Source organism: Chanodichthys erythropterus, chromosome 15, assembly GCF_024489055.1.
Source record: "Chanodichthys erythropterus isolate Z2021 chromosome 15, ASM2448905v1, whole genome shotgun sequence".
Lineage (NCBI taxonomy): Eukaryota > Metazoa > Chordata > Actinopteri > Cypriniformes > Xenocyprididae > Chanodichthys > Chanodichthys erythropterus.
In genome coordinates this window covers 19,613,531-19,630,990 of record NC_090235.1, presented here as the reverse complement: position 1 = coordinate 19,630,990, position 17,460 = coordinate 19,613,531, and the positions used below count along the sequence as shown (strand labels likewise).

General features: G+C 41.6%; 1 protein-coding gene across 1 annotated transcript in view; it reads right to left on the bottom strand.

Annotated features, from left to right (window-relative positions):
* Positions 1-17,460, bottom strand: part of susd5 (sushi domain containing 5) — an 18,358-nt gene extending 898 nt beyond the window's left edge. The window contains exons 1-5 of the mRNA XM_067361431.1: positions 17,173-17,460; positions 13,469-13,667; positions 2,343-2,452; positions 938-1,126; positions 1-783 (exon numbers count right to left, since the gene is read on the bottom strand). The exon at positions 1-783 is cut by the window's left edge and continues 898 nt beyond it. Coding sequence (XP_067217532.1) covers positions 1-783; positions 938-1,126; positions 2,343-2,452; positions 13,469-13,667; positions 17,173-17,248 — 1,357 coding nt within the window. The 5' untranslated portion in view covers positions 17,249-17,460. The remainder of the gene's footprint in view (positions 784-937; positions 1,127-2,342; positions 2,453-13,468; positions 13,668-17,172) is intronic.

The window sequence follows — 17,460 nt, the reverse complement described above, 5'->3', positions numbered from 1 at the left end:
CAGTCGTTTCCTCATAATGTGATACAACAGACTCCTCCTTTTCAAGTATGCTTGTCCCTTTGCCAAGCTCCTCCTCATCTCCTTTCCTGTGGATCTTGTCCTCAGGATTTTTCATTTCTCCATCTTCTTCCTCCTCAGGACTGTAACTCAAACCTCCGGTCTCTTCTTCCACAGGGTTTTTGTTTACATCCTCAAACACCTCCAATTCTGAGCGTCCAGTCACGCTCTCTGTCTCCACCCCCTGTTCTGGTCCCACCTCCCCTGTGGACTCGCCTCCAGCTTTATCTTCATCATGAGTAACAGGATATCCATCTAGCCAGGATTCATCCGTGCCACCGGTACTGGGGCTGGCAGGTTCATCAGTGGGAGGATCAGTCGGATGGTCATGTTCCTCTGTGATCGTGTCGGGATCAGATTGGCTGTCGGTTGTTTTGACATTCATGTGATTCTCATCTTCACTGGAGCTTTTAACAGAGGAGGTATCCGTAGTGATACCCGGATGCTTCTTCTCATCCTGGAAAGCCTCTGAAGGGAACCAGAACATGTGCTTCTGACTGAGCACTGACACTGGAGGTTCAGTGACTGATACTTTTGAATCTTCATCATTCTCCTCCTCCTCCTCCTCTGACACGACTGTCCCTTCATGCTCAGGCTCAGGAGTGGATTCTTCTACTTCATGATCAGTTGACTGCGTTCCTCCTGGAATCAAGGAAATATGATGCTCCTCCCTCAGATGGCCTTCTGTTAACTTATCTTCATAGTCGATGTGGCCTTCAGGATCATCTGCAACAAATAAAACATATTGAAGGCTACGCAGCTACACCTGAAAGCCAAACAAACCCTTTGAACTTCAAGAATTGAGCATCTTGGAGCCTCTTTCTCATGTTCTGCATGGCTCTTTTAGTTATTAAACCTCACCAATGAGTTTGCAGCTCACCTTTGACGCAGTGCTGCACCAGGCCGTACCATTCTCCACAGCTGTCGCAAAGCAGGCTGAAAGCCATTTCTCCATTGGGAAGTTTGTATCCTGGGTCACAGGCGTACAGGAGTTCATCCCCCAGATCCAGCCCAGTTTTCCCCTGCAGATATGAGTGTGGAAATGAAGGAGGCTGCCCACATGGAGCATCTGATGGATGAAGGGAAAGTGGAACAGGGTCAGTCATGAAGGAGAAGAGTTTGTCAAAAAATAATAAAGTGAAAAGGATGAATTACATATAGAGCAAGGCCTGTTACACTGCACACTGAATTATCAGGCTCACAGTGGCTATATTTACATGCAACCAAATAAACTATTAGTAATCGGATTGTGTGTAAACACCTTAAAGGGGTGGTTGATTATGATTTCACTTTTTTAACTTTAGTTAGTTTGTAATGTTGCTGTTAGAGCATAAACATCGCCTAAAGTTACAACTTTCAAAGCTCAATGCAAAGGGAGATATTTTCTTTTAAAGAATTTGCGGTTTAAGGACTACAACGAGCTTCTTTCTGGGTTAGTGACATCACTGACCCTAAAATTTACATAAACCCCGCCCCCGAGAACATGCGACAAAGGGGGTGGGGCCATGTTGGGCTGCTTTATAGAAGAGGAAGAGTTGTTGTAGTAGAGTGTTGTTGTCATGCCGTCATTTTACGCCAGTCTTCACAAATGAGGGTCAATTCAATGCTGGATTTGCACAAAAGATTAACATGACGGCACATGATAGTGGATGAGTTGAATCAACTCCACAGAAACTACATACATTTATCCACTAACCATTCAGAAACGTCCAGTTTCATTCTAAAATCTATAACTTCTTCCTGAGTCTCTCCATCAGTGTCTGACTGAACAATGTAAGGCCATTACTGACAATCCTCATTTTGGCTGCGTGAGATTCTCCAGCTTTGTTGTTGTTGAGCTGTTAAAGCTCCGCCCTCTTTTGGAAAGCAGACCAGGACAGCAGCTCATTTGCATTTTAAGGGACACACACAAAAATGGTGTGTTTTTGCTCACACCCAAATAAGGGCAAATTTGACAAGCTATAATTAATGATCTGTGGGGCATTTTGAGCTGAAACTTCACAGACACATTCTGGAGACTTATATTACAAAAAATACATCACTACTTTTACTTTTTAAGAAAAGAGTCTCTCTGAAAAGGATCATCACACTTAGGATCCTTGGCATAAAAAGTTTGAAAACCGCTCTACTCGCATGCTTTTGTTCTGCTTCTTTCACATGCGGTATATGAAACAGGCCCAAGTATTTAGGTATGAGTTACATGAAATATTCCCTCATGATCCCTCATAAGTGAAAAAACACAGCCCCCTTCTACAGTTCCTCAGTTTCAGTGATTTAAAACTTACCACTATCTTTCACACAGAACACGCCCAGACTCTCAGCGTTCGCAGTTAAATTCTCCAGCTGAACGTCAACTGGCCTCAAACTCCCCGGGACGTCGCTGCACACTGTGGTCCTGAAATCACACATTGGCAAGTTGGAAGCAAATTAAAAGAATTCTTTCTCTCATTTTTTTTTTTTTTTGTCCTCTTCCTTATAAAGGCAACAGACGTGATGTCACTGTTAAATTCTGCTTACATATGCAGCTCATGAACTATTTCAACATGCATACACAAACACACACACACCTTATGCAGTAAATCCCCTTCACATTGCTAATGTCTCCAGTGTTTGTATAAATTCACATCACAGGTCTGTTTTCTATCATGTGTGCATGTTTTCAAAGCTTTCGTCTCTCACCATTTTCTGAGTGTGTCTGTCAAAAAAGTGATTAAAAAAGCAATAAGCCATGAGAAACTCATAATATTTGGAGGTCTTTGGCATCAAAAAGTTGGAAAACCCATGCATTACATGCACTGGAAATAAAATTGTGTACACTCTAAAAAATGCTGGGTTAAATACAACCCAGGTTGGGTTAAAAATGGACAAACCCAGCAATTGGGTTGTTTTAACTCGCGGTTGGATTAATTGTTTGGGTTAAAACTTTGGAACAATTCACTCAGAAATTGCTTATAAATTTCACAAATAAATACAAAGAAACTGCAAGTAAACATGATGTTTTGAGGTAGAAAGACTGAAATAGTAGTGATGTGCCACATTAATATAGAATGTGGCATTTGTGTTAATACACTCTAAAAAATGCTGGGTTAAAAGCAACCCAGGTTGGATTGAAAATGGACAAACCCAGCAATTGGGATGTTTTAACCCAGCCCTTGGGTTAAATGTTTGGCCAACCTGCTAGGTAGTTTTATTTAACTCAACTATTGTTTAAAAATTACTATTTTACTTGTTTAAAATTAACCCAAAGTATGTTGGAAATGTATTCATATGTGTCATGAATGAGGCTCCCTCGACTCGTCCTCCGGACCATCGGAGGGAGCCATCACCGGAATATTGACGGTTTCTCATTCGGACTACGTTTCCCATAGGCCCTCATTCCTGGGACTGATTACACATGCACCTGCACCACATCACACACACACTATTTAAGAGCTTCACACGCTGCCTTGCATTGCGAAGTCTTGATTTGCTTTTAGTGATCATTTCTGAGCGTTATTTCTGTGGACTGTTTACGCGTTGCTACCTGGACTGTTTATCTCTCGAGAACCTCTGCCGCCTACCCTGAACCTTGCCTGGACTTTACTCTGTGTTTGCTTGCCGCCTGTCTTGACTATTGCCTGTGACCCGTTTATGATTCTCGCTGCCAGCCCTGACCCTTGCCTGTCCCCGACTACGGTATTGTCTTTGCCCTGTTTTGTTATACTGTGTTTTAATAAAGACTGCAAATGGATCCACTCTCCACTGACCCTTCATTACAGAAGACTTCGCCACCCTGTGATCCAGCAGCTCTTGCACAGATTTCCACTGAATTATCTGTACAGGCCAGCCAACTAGCCATGCATCACCATCAACTATCACGACTCAACTCGTTGACCGAAGAACTGGTGAAGACGTTCCAGAGCCTACGCCTCACCCCCACCGAGGCTGCCACACTGCAGGCCGCAGCACCAGTTACCACGCCACCGCCCAGCCCACCTGCTGTGAACCCACAATTCGCTCTCCCTGAAAAGTTTGACGGCACGACAGCAAAATGTAAGGGGTTCCTTTTACAGTGCTCTTTGTACGTAAACCAACAGCCTTCTCTGTACCCCACAGACTCCAGCCGCATTTCTTTTGTCTGCTCCCTGCTCAAAGGCAAAGCGTTAGACTGGGCCACGGCCATTTGGAGAGAGGATGGCACAGCGTTCACCACGTTTACGGAGTTCCTGCATTGATTCAGAGAGGTGTTCGAACACTCAGCGGGAGGTCAGAATCCAGGAGAACAACTGCTTTCCTTGAGTCAAGGCAAATCCACGGCTGTGGAATACGCACTTCAGTTTCGCACACTTGCAGCTCAAACCACCTGGGTTAAAGATACGTTAAAACTACTCTTTCGTCGGGGTCTCTCCTTGGAATTACAGGCTGAGCTTGCTTGCCGTGACGAGGGTCAGTCACTGAGCTCCTTCATCGAGCTGGCTATCCATATTGACAATTTGCTCCGTTCTCGCCGCACTACTCAACATCACGACTGCCAGTTCCAGTTCAGAACCTATGCAGCTGGGTTATACTCCATTACAACCCGAGGAGAGAGAGCGACGGAGACAGTTACATCTGTGTCTATATTGTGGTCAGGCTGGACATTACAAGAGCAACTGCCCCATTCGCCCCAACGCCTCAAGCTCCAGATCGGTGAGTTCTTCCCCTCACTATGATTACCCATTCAATTCACTGAAAATCCCTGTTCAAGTTATCATTGACGATCAAGTCATTTCCACTCATGCTCTGCTGGACTCAGGGGCCGCTGGGAATTTCATGTCAGACTCTTTTGCACAAGCCCATCACATCGAGCTAACCAAATATCATTCTCCATTGACAGTGGAGGCACTAGACGGAAAGCCCATAGGCAGGGGCAAAGTGGCTCACATCACTCAAGAACTCACACTTCAAGTCGGAGCACTGCATCAAGAGAGAATCCACTTCTACATCATACCTTCACCTAACAACTCCATCATTCTGGGATTACCCTGGCTTCGCACCCACAATCCTCATGTATCCTGGAAAGAGGGAGAAATTCTACACTGGGACGATCACTGCCATGAGCACTGTCTACAGCCCATAATTCCCATGCCCGTCCGAACAGTGGAATTCACGGAGGGTGAGTTCGAAAAACTCAACATTCCTGTTGAATATGCCGACCTGACCATCGCTTTCAGTAAAAGAAAAGCCACGGAATTACCTCCACATCGCCCCAGTGACTGCGCTATCGACCTGTTACCTGGAGCTACGCCCCCCAAGGGCAGAATATTCCCCTTGTCACAGCCTGAGACAGCTTCGATGAAAGCCTACATAGAGGAGGAGCTAGCTAAGGGCTTCATCCGGCCATCAACCTCACCCGCGTCTGCGGGCTTTTTCTTCGTAAAAAAGAAAGATGGAGGACTAAGACCTTGCATTGACTATCGGGCTCTGAATAATATCACCGTTAAGTTCCGTTATCCATTGCCCCTTGTACCTGCCGCCCTGGAACAATTGAGACAAGCTACATACTTCACCAAACTAGATCTCCGCTGTGCTTACAATCTCATACGCATCCGTGAGGGGGACGAATGGAAGACCGCATTCTCTACCACCTCCGGTCACTACGAGACCCTCGTGACGCCGTTCGGCCTGTCCAACAGTCCAGCTGTCTTCCAGTCGTACATCAATGATGTTTTCCGGGACATGCTGAACCGCTGGGTCATAGTGTACATCGATGATATTCTGATATACTCTACCTCCTTCGCTGAGCACGTTCAACACGTCAGAGCAGTCCTTCAACGCCTCATCCAGCATCAATTATATGCCAAGGCTGAGAAATGCGAATTTCATCAAACTTCCACGTCCTTCCTGGGGTACATCATTAGTCAAGACGGAGTGGCTATGGATGACGGAAAGGTGAAAGCTGTGCTCGAGTGGCCAAAACCCTGTACGCTAAAGGAGTTACAACGTTTCCTGGGGTTCGCTAACTTTTATCGACGATTCATTAGAGGCTTCAGCAGCGTGGCCGCACCTCTCACAGCCATGACCAAACGCACATCCACCCGCTTAAGCTGGACTCCGGCAGCCGATCAAGCATTCTGTGAGTTGAAAGAACGTTTCATGACAGCACCCATCCTCCGCCATCCCAATCCAGAACTTCCCTTCATTGTCGAGGTCGACGCATCCAACACAGGCATAGGTGCGATCCTGTCACAGCGCCAAGGTGACCCTGAAAAGATGTATCCATGTGCCTTTTATTCACGTAAACTGTCTGCTGCTGAATGCAACTATGACGTAGGAGACCGGGAGTTACTCGCCATGAAAGCTGCGTTGGAGGAATGGCGGCACTGGCTAAAGGGGGCTCAGCATCAATTCACTGTACTCCCCGACCATAAAAACTTAGAGTACCTCCGTGCAGCCAAACGTCTGAACCCAAGACAAGCCAGGTGGGCCATGTTTTTCACACGATTCAATTTTAAAGTCACATACAGGCCTGGGTCAAAGAACACAAAAGCTGACGCCTTGCACAAGCCAATGAACAATCCCCTCCTCCAGCAGCTTGCCCAGCCGACCGCACTTATGTTCCAGCACCACTGCGTAACACAGTACTCCATGTCCACGATCTGCCCAGCTCCGGTCATCCAGGTATCACAGCCACACACAACTTGTTACAAAATCGCTTCTGGTGGGAGAACATGTTATCAGACACCACCCAATTCATATGCAACTGTACTGCCTGTCAGACTTCCAAATCATCCCATCAAGCACCTGCAGGACTACTTCAGCCACTACCCATTCCTCACCGACCCTGGTCCCTGGTCCCAATGCGTTCTGGGCTATCAACCACCGTTGTTCCCTTGGTCTGGCGAACCATCAGAATTACCGGCTGTGAACGACTGGCTACAGAGAAGCGAGGAAACCTGGGATCTAGCTCACCACCATCTGCAACGGGCGGTTCGGAGGCAAGCCGAACAAGCGGATCGTCATCGGCGGCCTCATCCTGCTTACACGGTGGGACAATGGGTCTGGTTATCGACCAGAGATCTACACCTCAGACTTCCATGCAGAAAACTCAGTCCCAGGTTTGTAGGGCCTTTCCAAATTGTCAAACAAATCACCCCTGTATCATACCGTTTAAATTTACCTGCTAATTATCGTGTTTCCCCTACTTTTCATGTATCACTGCTGAAACCCTCCGAGGGTCCGGGAGGAGAGCCGGAGGGAGCCGAGGACCGTTATCCCCCACCGCTACAGATCGAGGGCGAGGAGGCTTATCAGGTCCAGGATCTGCTCGATTCCAGGCGCCGGGGTCGGAAGCTACAGTATCTGGTCGATTGGGAGGGGTACGGACCTGAGGAGCGATCCTGGGTCGATGCAGATGATATTCTGGACCCTGCTCTACTGGAGGAATTCCATTGGACGCACCCGGGAAGGCCGGCCCCTCGACCGCGTGGTAGACCCCGGCGTCCGCCTCCTCACGTCAGGAGCCGCTCGCAGGGTGGGGGCTCTGTCATGAATGAGGCTCCCTCGACTCGTCCTCCGGACCATCGGAGGGAGCCATCACCGGAATATTGACGGTTTCTCATTCGGACTACGTTTCCCATAGGCCCTCATTCCTGGGACTGATTACACATGCACCTGCACCACATCACACACACACTATTTAAGAGCTTCACACGCTGCCTTGCATCGCGAAGTCTTGATTTGCTTTTAGTGATCATTTCTGAGCGTTATTTCTGTGGACTGTTTACCCGTTGCTACCTGGACTGTTTATCTCCCGAGAACCTCTGCCGCCTACCCTGAACCTTGCCTGGACTTTACTCTGTGTTTGCTTGCCGCCTGTCTTGACTATTGCCTGTGACCCGTTTATGATTCTCGCTGCCAGCCCTGACCCTTGCCTGTCCCCGACTACGGTATTGTCTTTGCCCTGTTTTGTTATACTGTGTTTTAATAAAGACTGCAAATGGATCCACTCTCCACTGACCCTTCATTACAATGTTTAATAAGTGAATATTTATTAAGTTTAATAAATAATATTTAAACAAAAAACATTTATTAAATCGCTTAATAAACGTTCTCCTTTTATTATTGTTGCCTCTAGTAATTATGTGTCTGATTTTTATATGAAGTAAGACAGACATATAGTCATTTTAAACAATAGTTGGGTTAAATAAAACTGACCAGCACGTTGGGCAAACATTTAACCCAATCGCTGGGTTTGACCATTTTCAACTCAACTTGTGTTGTTTTTAACCCAGGATTTTTTTAGAGTGTGGTCATTTTTCAATAGTTTGTATCCAATCAGGGTTATGAAACTTGACTTCAAGAAGTAAAAGTTGCATAGAAGGTTCTGTCAGGCAGGGTGCCCATCATGGGATCATATGGATTTACTTTCAACGTGCCCCTATTATATTTTTTTTCAGATATTACCTTTCATGTAGTGCGTAATATAGTGATTGTAAATTTAAAAGGTTTGTAAAGTTTTAAAGTTCAAAGTGCATGACAAAGTTATTTTCTCCTAAAAAGAATCAATTCTGAATTGCATGAAACGAGTCGTCAGCAATTCCAGTCTCATTTCCTGTTACCTAGATAATAATGTAACAAATTTGCCTAAAGCCAGCCTGATCAGCGCCTATTTTAACTCTCCCTTAAACTCTGTAGTTTAGCTGAAGCCTGGAAGAGTTTGGTTCGTGTTTTCGACATGTTGAAAAAACGCAGTTTTCTGCGCTGCGAATCGCTTTGATGCACTTCAAAAGGATGAGGACTCGTGCTGGAATTGATATGGAAAACCAACACCATCATTCATATCACTGGGTATCAAACAAACGTGCCGCACAAGTCCTGAAAAGTGAAGCCAAAGCATCTCGATCGCCCCAGGTGGTTGGTCCTAAACCCCGCCCTCCCCATGTAATTTAATAGGACGTGAGACAAACTAAACAATTAAATTACACTTCATATAATTTTTTCCAAAGATGGTTTCTGTCATTTTAGGCAGTTCTTATCATGCTGGTGTTAGTTCAAGTGTTCCTTTTTTAAATAAGTTTGGTTTTAGTTATTCTATGTTATAAAAATGGGGGTGTGACGCCATGATTGACAGCTGTGATTGACAGCTTCTCTGAGCGAAGTAGTCACTGAGGCACCAACAGACTTTTTCAGGATTTTCATGATGAGATTGGAGCTTTATCTTTAATTTCTACATTTAATTTAACTTGAATTTCTACATAATGAGTTGTTCTGCAGTAAACTGCCCTAACCAATTCTGCATATTTCATAATTCATCCATATTTTTACAGTCTATGGTATCAAGTGCTGAGGAAGCTTCTTGAGTGGAAATTCAGATATAGGAATAGGTGTCTTGTGCTATAAGCTGTCGACCAATCACAACAGACTGGGCTATCTGACCAATCAAAGCAGATAGGATCTCAGAAAAAAGGGGTTTAGAGAGAGATTGAACAAACAATTTTCAGACTCTTGCTGATGTGCAATGTATATTATGAGAAAATGAAAGTGTTTTTTGACCTTGGATGCATGTATACACCTATTGTAGGAGACTCCAAAACAAAAGTAGGAGCCTTTAAAATAGCATAAAAGGGGCACTTTAATTAATTAATTTTGTTTTAATTTGAATTTTATGAATTAAACCTAATCATAAACATACTTTATTACAAGAAAAAAAAATTAAACATGAAAGTATGATGCAATCATTTAAGACACCTTATATAGAACCTTTTTGGCATAAAGTGTTCTTTAAAATGGACTTCATCTCTATAGAACCCCATTGAACCTTTACTTAAGAGTGCAGTTAAGGTTTCTGAATATACCGTGTATATCTACATCCAAGAATGTCTGTCTGTTTTGCCCCAATTCTTCTAGAGAAATTCCTCCAAATGTTTGTGAGGGAAGTAAGTTGCTTACCTCACCTTTTAACACTCAGCTGTGAAGTTTTAATCAGAATTATGAGCATGTGGGTATGTCTGAGTGAGTGCGGAGGGAGGCTCAAACCACAACCAGACTGCTTGAGTCCTTATGAGACTAGACCCTCTTGGGACAGTGTTAAGTTACTAGGAAACACCCTGTGTCAACGTTTATTGATGAAGACTGAACTGAGGTAGATTTTCTTGAGGTTAGATTGCAAGGAGATATCCATGTGTAGGTCATTTATGTGAAATGTATGCGTCACATCCAAAAAATCCATGTGTAATCTATAGGTTGTTCTGAAGGGAAGGCCACTCCTTTTGGCGAAACTCACAGATGCAAGTGATATTCAACAAAGGCCTCAGACATGCATAAATTCATACTTGATAACAACAGAATGCTCTGAATTTTGTAGTCCAGACCAGACAGAAGTGTAAAGCTTAGAACAAACAGTATTGAATTAAGCTTATTTTTCTTACACCATTGCTATTGTTTTCTTGTAAGCATAAATTATTGAACAAAATATAGTTAGATTTATAGATATATTTTTGTTAAAAATTTGGGGACAATAATACTTTTACTCAGCAAGGATGCATTTTTACCACTGTTCTTTTGAACTTTCTATTTCCTGAAAAAAACGTATCATGGTTTCCACAAAAATATGAAGCAGCACAACTGTTTTCAACACTGAAAATAATAAGAAATGTTTCTTGAGCAGCAAATCAGCATATTAGAATGATTTCTGAAGCATCATGTGACACTGAAGACTGGAGTAATGATGCTGAAAATTCAACTTTGATCACAGGGAAAAAAAATGACAGTTAAATCGTAATAATATTTCACAATATTGCTGTTTTTACTGTATTTTAAATAATGCATATATGCAGTGACCATAAGAGACTTTCAAAAATATGAGAAAATTTTACTGACCCCAAACTTCTGACCATATTTAAGAATAAAGAAATAAAATATAAAAATAAAATATCAAAACAATTACCAGTTATTTATAACATATTTTAACTATATATATATATATATATATATATATATATATATATATATATATATATATATATATATATATATATATAGTCCAGAATGGTATCTGAATATTAATTTGTGTGTGTATATATATATATATATATATATATATATATATATACACACACACACACACAAATTAATATTCAGATGCCATTCTGTTTGATATGTATTGTTTAAGTGTCCAAGTACTTTTTGGGCCCACTGTCTGTTTCATTTAAAAAGAATAAGTCATTTTGAACCACATTTTCAATGTGAGAATTATTTTGGGATTTGTGCTCAGTGGTAAAGCAATACACCTCGCCAATGGAGCTGCACAGAAAATGAACACATGGAAGGTGCTGATATGTTCCCTCACAGCAGCTTAGGTCCATTTCTCTCAGGTCCTGAGGTGTAAATAGGAATGTTCTGGCTGAATTCACAGGTAGTATTCTCTCTGTCTTGCAATCACACACTGCAACAGATCTCATTATCATGCCTCAAAAATGCACAATACCTGTTCACAGTGTTGCTTTTAAAAGTAATGCGTTACAATATTGTGTTACTCCCTAAAAATTAACTAATTGTATTACTTACTTTTTGAAAAGTAATGCGATATGTTACTTTGTGTTACTTTTTCTCACCTGGGCTGGGCTTGCATGTTTGTTTTTTAATAACTAAGGAAAAAGTTCTGTTTTTGGCAAATGTAAAGGCCCTTTCACACCAAAAGTGAAATGAATAAGCCTCATGCTGAATGAAAAGCAAATTCATGCCTGTGCAGTAGAGGGCGCAGCTCAAACAAACCTTTCAGCTGTGCTGCCAATCTGGATTGCAGAAGAATAGGACGAACGAGAAGAAAGTTACAGGCTGCATCTGCATACTTACCTACTATATAGTAGGTAAAAAGCAGTATGTCACATATGTCCGAATTCACAGTAAGCATGAAAGAGTAGGCAAAATGTACCTGGATGACCTACATCTTCTGGTGTGATTCTGAAGTGTGCATATGATGGACACTTTACTATCTCATGAGGCCACGGGAGAGGATTTGGGAGCAGTGACGGAGCGCAACTGATGCAGGTAGGTCATGTGATAAGGCAACATGGCGAATGTAGTACATCCAGATTACATTCATACTACATAGAATGTACTTTTTTAGCTGGTGTGAAGCAATTACTTATTCAAAATAAGTACGTACTCAAGACAGTATGCGATTTCGGACGCAGCCCAACACTCTTACTTAAGCAATAAAAACAAAAAAATTAAACACAAATGTGATGTTTAGTCATTTTTGCTTATTATGGTTGAATTGGATCCTTGAAGTTCAGCAGCAAAGACATTGGTTAATAAAGTGAGATTAAATGCATAAAGTGTATTTGTATTATTTAACATATTTAATTATGCAGTTTAACATAATATTCTGTGTTTGCATTATTCATTCTGAGGAAGACTGAATCTGTTTCTGTCTAGTCTAGAACTACAATAACCATCATGTTTACACAATGCACACAACACCTCTGCACTTACTCCTGATTTCTCTCAACGTGGGGACAGAAGAGGTGTCAGTCACTGTAATCTGATTACGTAACTGACGTTATAATCAGGGCTTGACATTAACACCCGCCGACCCGATGGATTTCAGCAGTGTAACGCAGTCAATCCTACTAGCCACTTTGGCGGGTTCAATTTTATATATAATGCATACATTTTTCAATTGTAGTCTTTTAAAAAGGCATCTGAAATAATAAACTGAGTGCAATGTAGTGTAGATTTTTCGATACATATTGATACTGAAATATCTGAAAGGCTTCCAATACTCATCTTCCGCAGAATAGATACACAATACCAGCTGTGCTTTCTCACTCTCTCATCTCTCCAACAGCGAGTCGACATACAAACCCTCCTCCCCTCACTCACTCGTTTCATTCGCTAAGGACAAATATTGTTGGTGTCACAAGGCTTGAAATTTAGCGTGGGATTTTGCTTATTGCGCATAATTTATTAATTCCCACAGATTTGGTTCTCACACCAAAGCCGCCTCTCAGTACTAAATTGAGTTATTTTTCACTACTTTTTGCACTTAAACAGTCAAATACACATAAAATAATGTCAAAATGCCGGTCCTGGTGAGTATTCACATAAACACAGTCAGTCGTGTTTTAAGTGAACGTAAACAGTTGAGAAAGAAAACGCATGTGTAACAGTATAATGGATCCGTGCATCAGGTCTTAAAGTGACAGCAGCCTAATTATGAGATAATATTAAAAATTTCTATAAAGCAGATTTTCCCCATGGTATCGATGTCAAAATTGTGGCCAGTGAAAATGCTGAGTGGCTAGTAGCTTTGGAAAACCACTAGCCACAGTGGCTAGTGAGCAAAAAAGTTAATGTCAAGCCCTGCTTATAATGCACTGCCCGTTCAACAAAGCAGCACTCTGACCTACAGCATAAGCTCTGTTCTTCAGATAATTAATGTTCTTACCCCACGCTCGGTCCGGAGAGCCAACCACGCGAGCAGGCTGAGAAAGCACATTCCAACACTGCGTGATGCAGGTCGGCCCCAGATGCCACCTGGGCCCCTTGAGCGATGCAGGCATGTGTCGCTGCCTCAAACCCTTCTTCCTGTCCAGCTTTTGAAAAACTCTCCAACTCCAGTAAGAATACACGTCCTAATGGAGAGACTGGGACAAAACAAACCAGTTTAAATAGTATGTTACTCCTAGAATGCACATTTGAGAATACATTACCTCAAACACTGGAAATGAGAAGGACATCAAGAAATTTAGAGCATTCAAGGATATAACCACAGCAAATTGTTGTTATGATATCTACAGGTGGAATGACTATGAATGGCATGAATTACATCACCAAAGAACTTTGTGTGTCAAAAGGCAATCTTAAAGAGATGGATACAACCTGAATAGGGTCAAGTGAGGGAAGTATTGTTTTAGGCATTGTGGCAATTTAAAGCTATACCAACTGGTTTCAAAATTAATTTACATTCACTCTTATTGGCATTGATGGTCCATAAAGAACCTTTAACATCCATGGAATCTTTCCATTTCACAAAAGTTTCACACTAAGAAAAAAATGGTTCTTTTAAGAAAGGATCACTGAAAGATTCTTTGGGGAACCAAAAATGGTTCTTCTATGGCATCGCTGAGAAAGCCCAATTTTTGTTTAGTGTACAGTAGTGGCTAAACGTGATGTCTGAAAGTGCAATGCAAAGCATCGGATGCAGTGGTGTAAAGCATGCCGCCACTGGACTCTAGAGCACTGGAGACGTGTTCTCTGGAGTGACCAATCACGCTTCTCTGTCTGGCAATCTGATGGACGAGTCGGGGTTTGGCAGTTGCCAACGGTACTTGCCTGACTGCATTGTGTCAAGTGTAAAGTTTAGTGGAGGGGGATTATGGTGTGGGGTTGTTTTTCAGGGGTTGGGCTTGAACCCTTAATTCCAGTGAAAGGAACTCTTAATGCTTCGGCATACCAAGACATTTTGGACAATTTCATGCTCCCAAATTTGTGGGAACAGTTTGGGAATGGCCCCTTCCTGTTCCAACATGACTGCGCACCAGTGCACAAAGCAAGGTCCATAAAGACATGGATGAGCGAGTTTGGTGTGGAGGAACTTGACTGACCTGCACTGATAGAACACCTTTGGGACGAATTAGAGCGGAGACTGTGAGCCTTCATGCCAACATGCCAACAAATGCGCTTCTAGAAGTATGGTCAAAAATTCCTATAAACACACTCCTAAACCTTGTGGAAAGCTATCCCAGAAGAGTTGACGCTGTTATAGCTGCAAATGGTGGGCCAACTCCATATTAAACCCTACGGATTAGGAATGGGATGTCATTAAAGTTAATGTGCACCTAAAGGCAGGCGTCCCAAAACTTTTGGCAATATAGTGTACTTCTCACCATTTATTCCAAGGGTATGACGATTGTTTTTCCTATATTCATTCACTTTAAAGTAGTAAAAGAGGGGTTGACTTGTCAAAAAATGGTGGATTTTTCTGGATCTGTGCATTTTATTACTCCGCAATGTCTGCCATTTTAAACATGCGAGCCCTTATACTAGAATGAATTCTGATTGGCTGTCAGTGTTTAATCATTAAACAGCTGTAAAAAAAATCGTTATCGTTATAGCTGTGGTGTGGACAGTGCTGATCTTTTATATTTAGAACGATTTTTAGAGCTATATCTTTATTGTTATCTTTCTTGGTGTGAACAGGCCGTTACACTGACTGCAACATAATCAGTTATTAAAATTTCGTTAGTTATCTCTTGTTTTTGCATGTGTTCATTTTCTTTGCATAACAGCCTGGCCAAAAATGATATGCGCACAATTTGGCATTTTTCATTACGTTATCATAAATAAAATAATCAACTCCAAGCACAACTATAAAAGATGCATAAAGTCTGTGACAAATGTTTAATAATATTTGAATAAAGGGTGAAATTATCAATTTTTCTAGGCCAGACATCACTTTTGGCCATTAGTGCACACTCTTAATCTAATGTTTTTTTTTAAACTGCCATGAAATCTTTACAATGCACAAAATTTTCTTTATTGTGGAAAAAAAGGTTATTTAGATGATTAAATTGTGAATTAAAAATGGTTGTTTTAAGAACTGTTCACTGAAATCCACACATTTTTATCACAAGCCCCACCCTGGATATATTACACACACACACACACACACACATATATGATGTAAACACACACATCACAGGCAAAATCCTAACAAAACTCTCATAAGGAAACTTCTTCATTACATCATTAGTTTGTCACAGTTTCACACAGAGGAAATAAAATAGCTTGAGTGAGTCAATTCCTGTGTAAACTCTCTGAACTTACACAGAGCCTCTGATTCAGCTTTGTGTTATAACTGAGGTTATATGATCACATCACCAAAACGTACAGCTTTTTTGTCTCATAGCTCCATGTCTAATAAATGCACATCAGTTAACATCATCATTTGGGATGAATTTGAACTGGAACAGTTCAGGTTAGCAGGTTGGTGTCAGTGAGGTAAATCCAGTCTGAGTCATGTTCAGAAGTCTGACTAATCAAGCTGACCCAACCACAAACAACCTGTCATCTATCAATCGTTTGTTACAAATTCATTAGTGTCATATTGATGAGTCTGTTATGCTGATGTGAAGATATCAGGGGTTTGTGGTGGATGAACATGAAATTCATTAAGTGAATTAGATCTTTAGTTCAAGGATTTTAACTCTTCAAACATCTAAAAGGAAAGGTAAACATGAATACACCGTGAGAAGGATGAAACAAATGTGAAATATGCCTTACAAAGAGCATCTTTCACTCCAAAACCATGGGACAAAGCAGGACTGAGGCTTTATTTTGTGTTTGGGTTGCTGTATACTATAAATAGAAATCTTTATGGGAAAAAACTACAACTAAACCAAACCAACAAATACCATTTTCTCACACCATTAAGTTTGAGTCATAAATATCAAGTTTTCTTACATTTATTCCATTTGACCTGAACTAACCCTTTCATTAAAAAGTGAGAATATGTAATTTTTCTTAAAAACACACAAATTACACAATTATAAGCATCTATCTGGTTTATGGTTTTATTGTCACAAGAAAACAAAATGGCTTCTTGCATGTTGGATAAACCAGACTGATTTTGAAACAGACTTTTTTTTTTTAATAGGTTATATTAATATATTATTTTACAAACAAATGCCTACGTCACGTGATTATCCTAATAAATAACACTTATCACTTACCGACATTTCATTTTTCTCAAAAGATTCAGCCATTGAATGAGCCTCCAGACAAATCTAGACGTTTTTAATTTTAAACTACATTGAAAAAAAAAATTAAAATACTTGAATTTATTTAACTTTAAATAACTTAACAGTACGCGCGCGCACACCCAAATGTGCGTCACGTCATTGACCCAGACTAAATTGTTATTTAGAGGAATTAGTTGATGGAGTGCAGCTTTAAGCGGCTATAATTAAAGCTTTTCCCTCCCTTTCACACACAAACATGTATGTAAACACACACCGAGAACAAATATAACACTGTCTAACCGTTTGGAAGCCGGACACACGCATGCGTCCATTCATCACCTCGCGTAAATGCGTATTGCAGCGGCGCGTGAAACAAATTACCCCACACAGATCATCAAGAGAAACCCACCTTCCGCGCGCGTCAGGCAAGCCAGGTATCCCAGCAGCGGCAGGAGCGCGAGCTCGCGGTGACAGGCTCGCCTCATTCTTGTCTGCTGGAAAAACGGAGGTAAAACTTTTCCAAATCTGACAGGAAAGGTGAAAAAATCCCAATTGAATTGCGCACTCCAAGCGGACAGGTCCGATGATTCCGATAGCTGAGAGAAAAGAACTAATAGACGCAGTGACAGAGGTGCAAGGGGAGGTTTATCTGACCAAGAAGTACATTACCGAGCTGCTGGTGCTCTCGTGCGAAAAC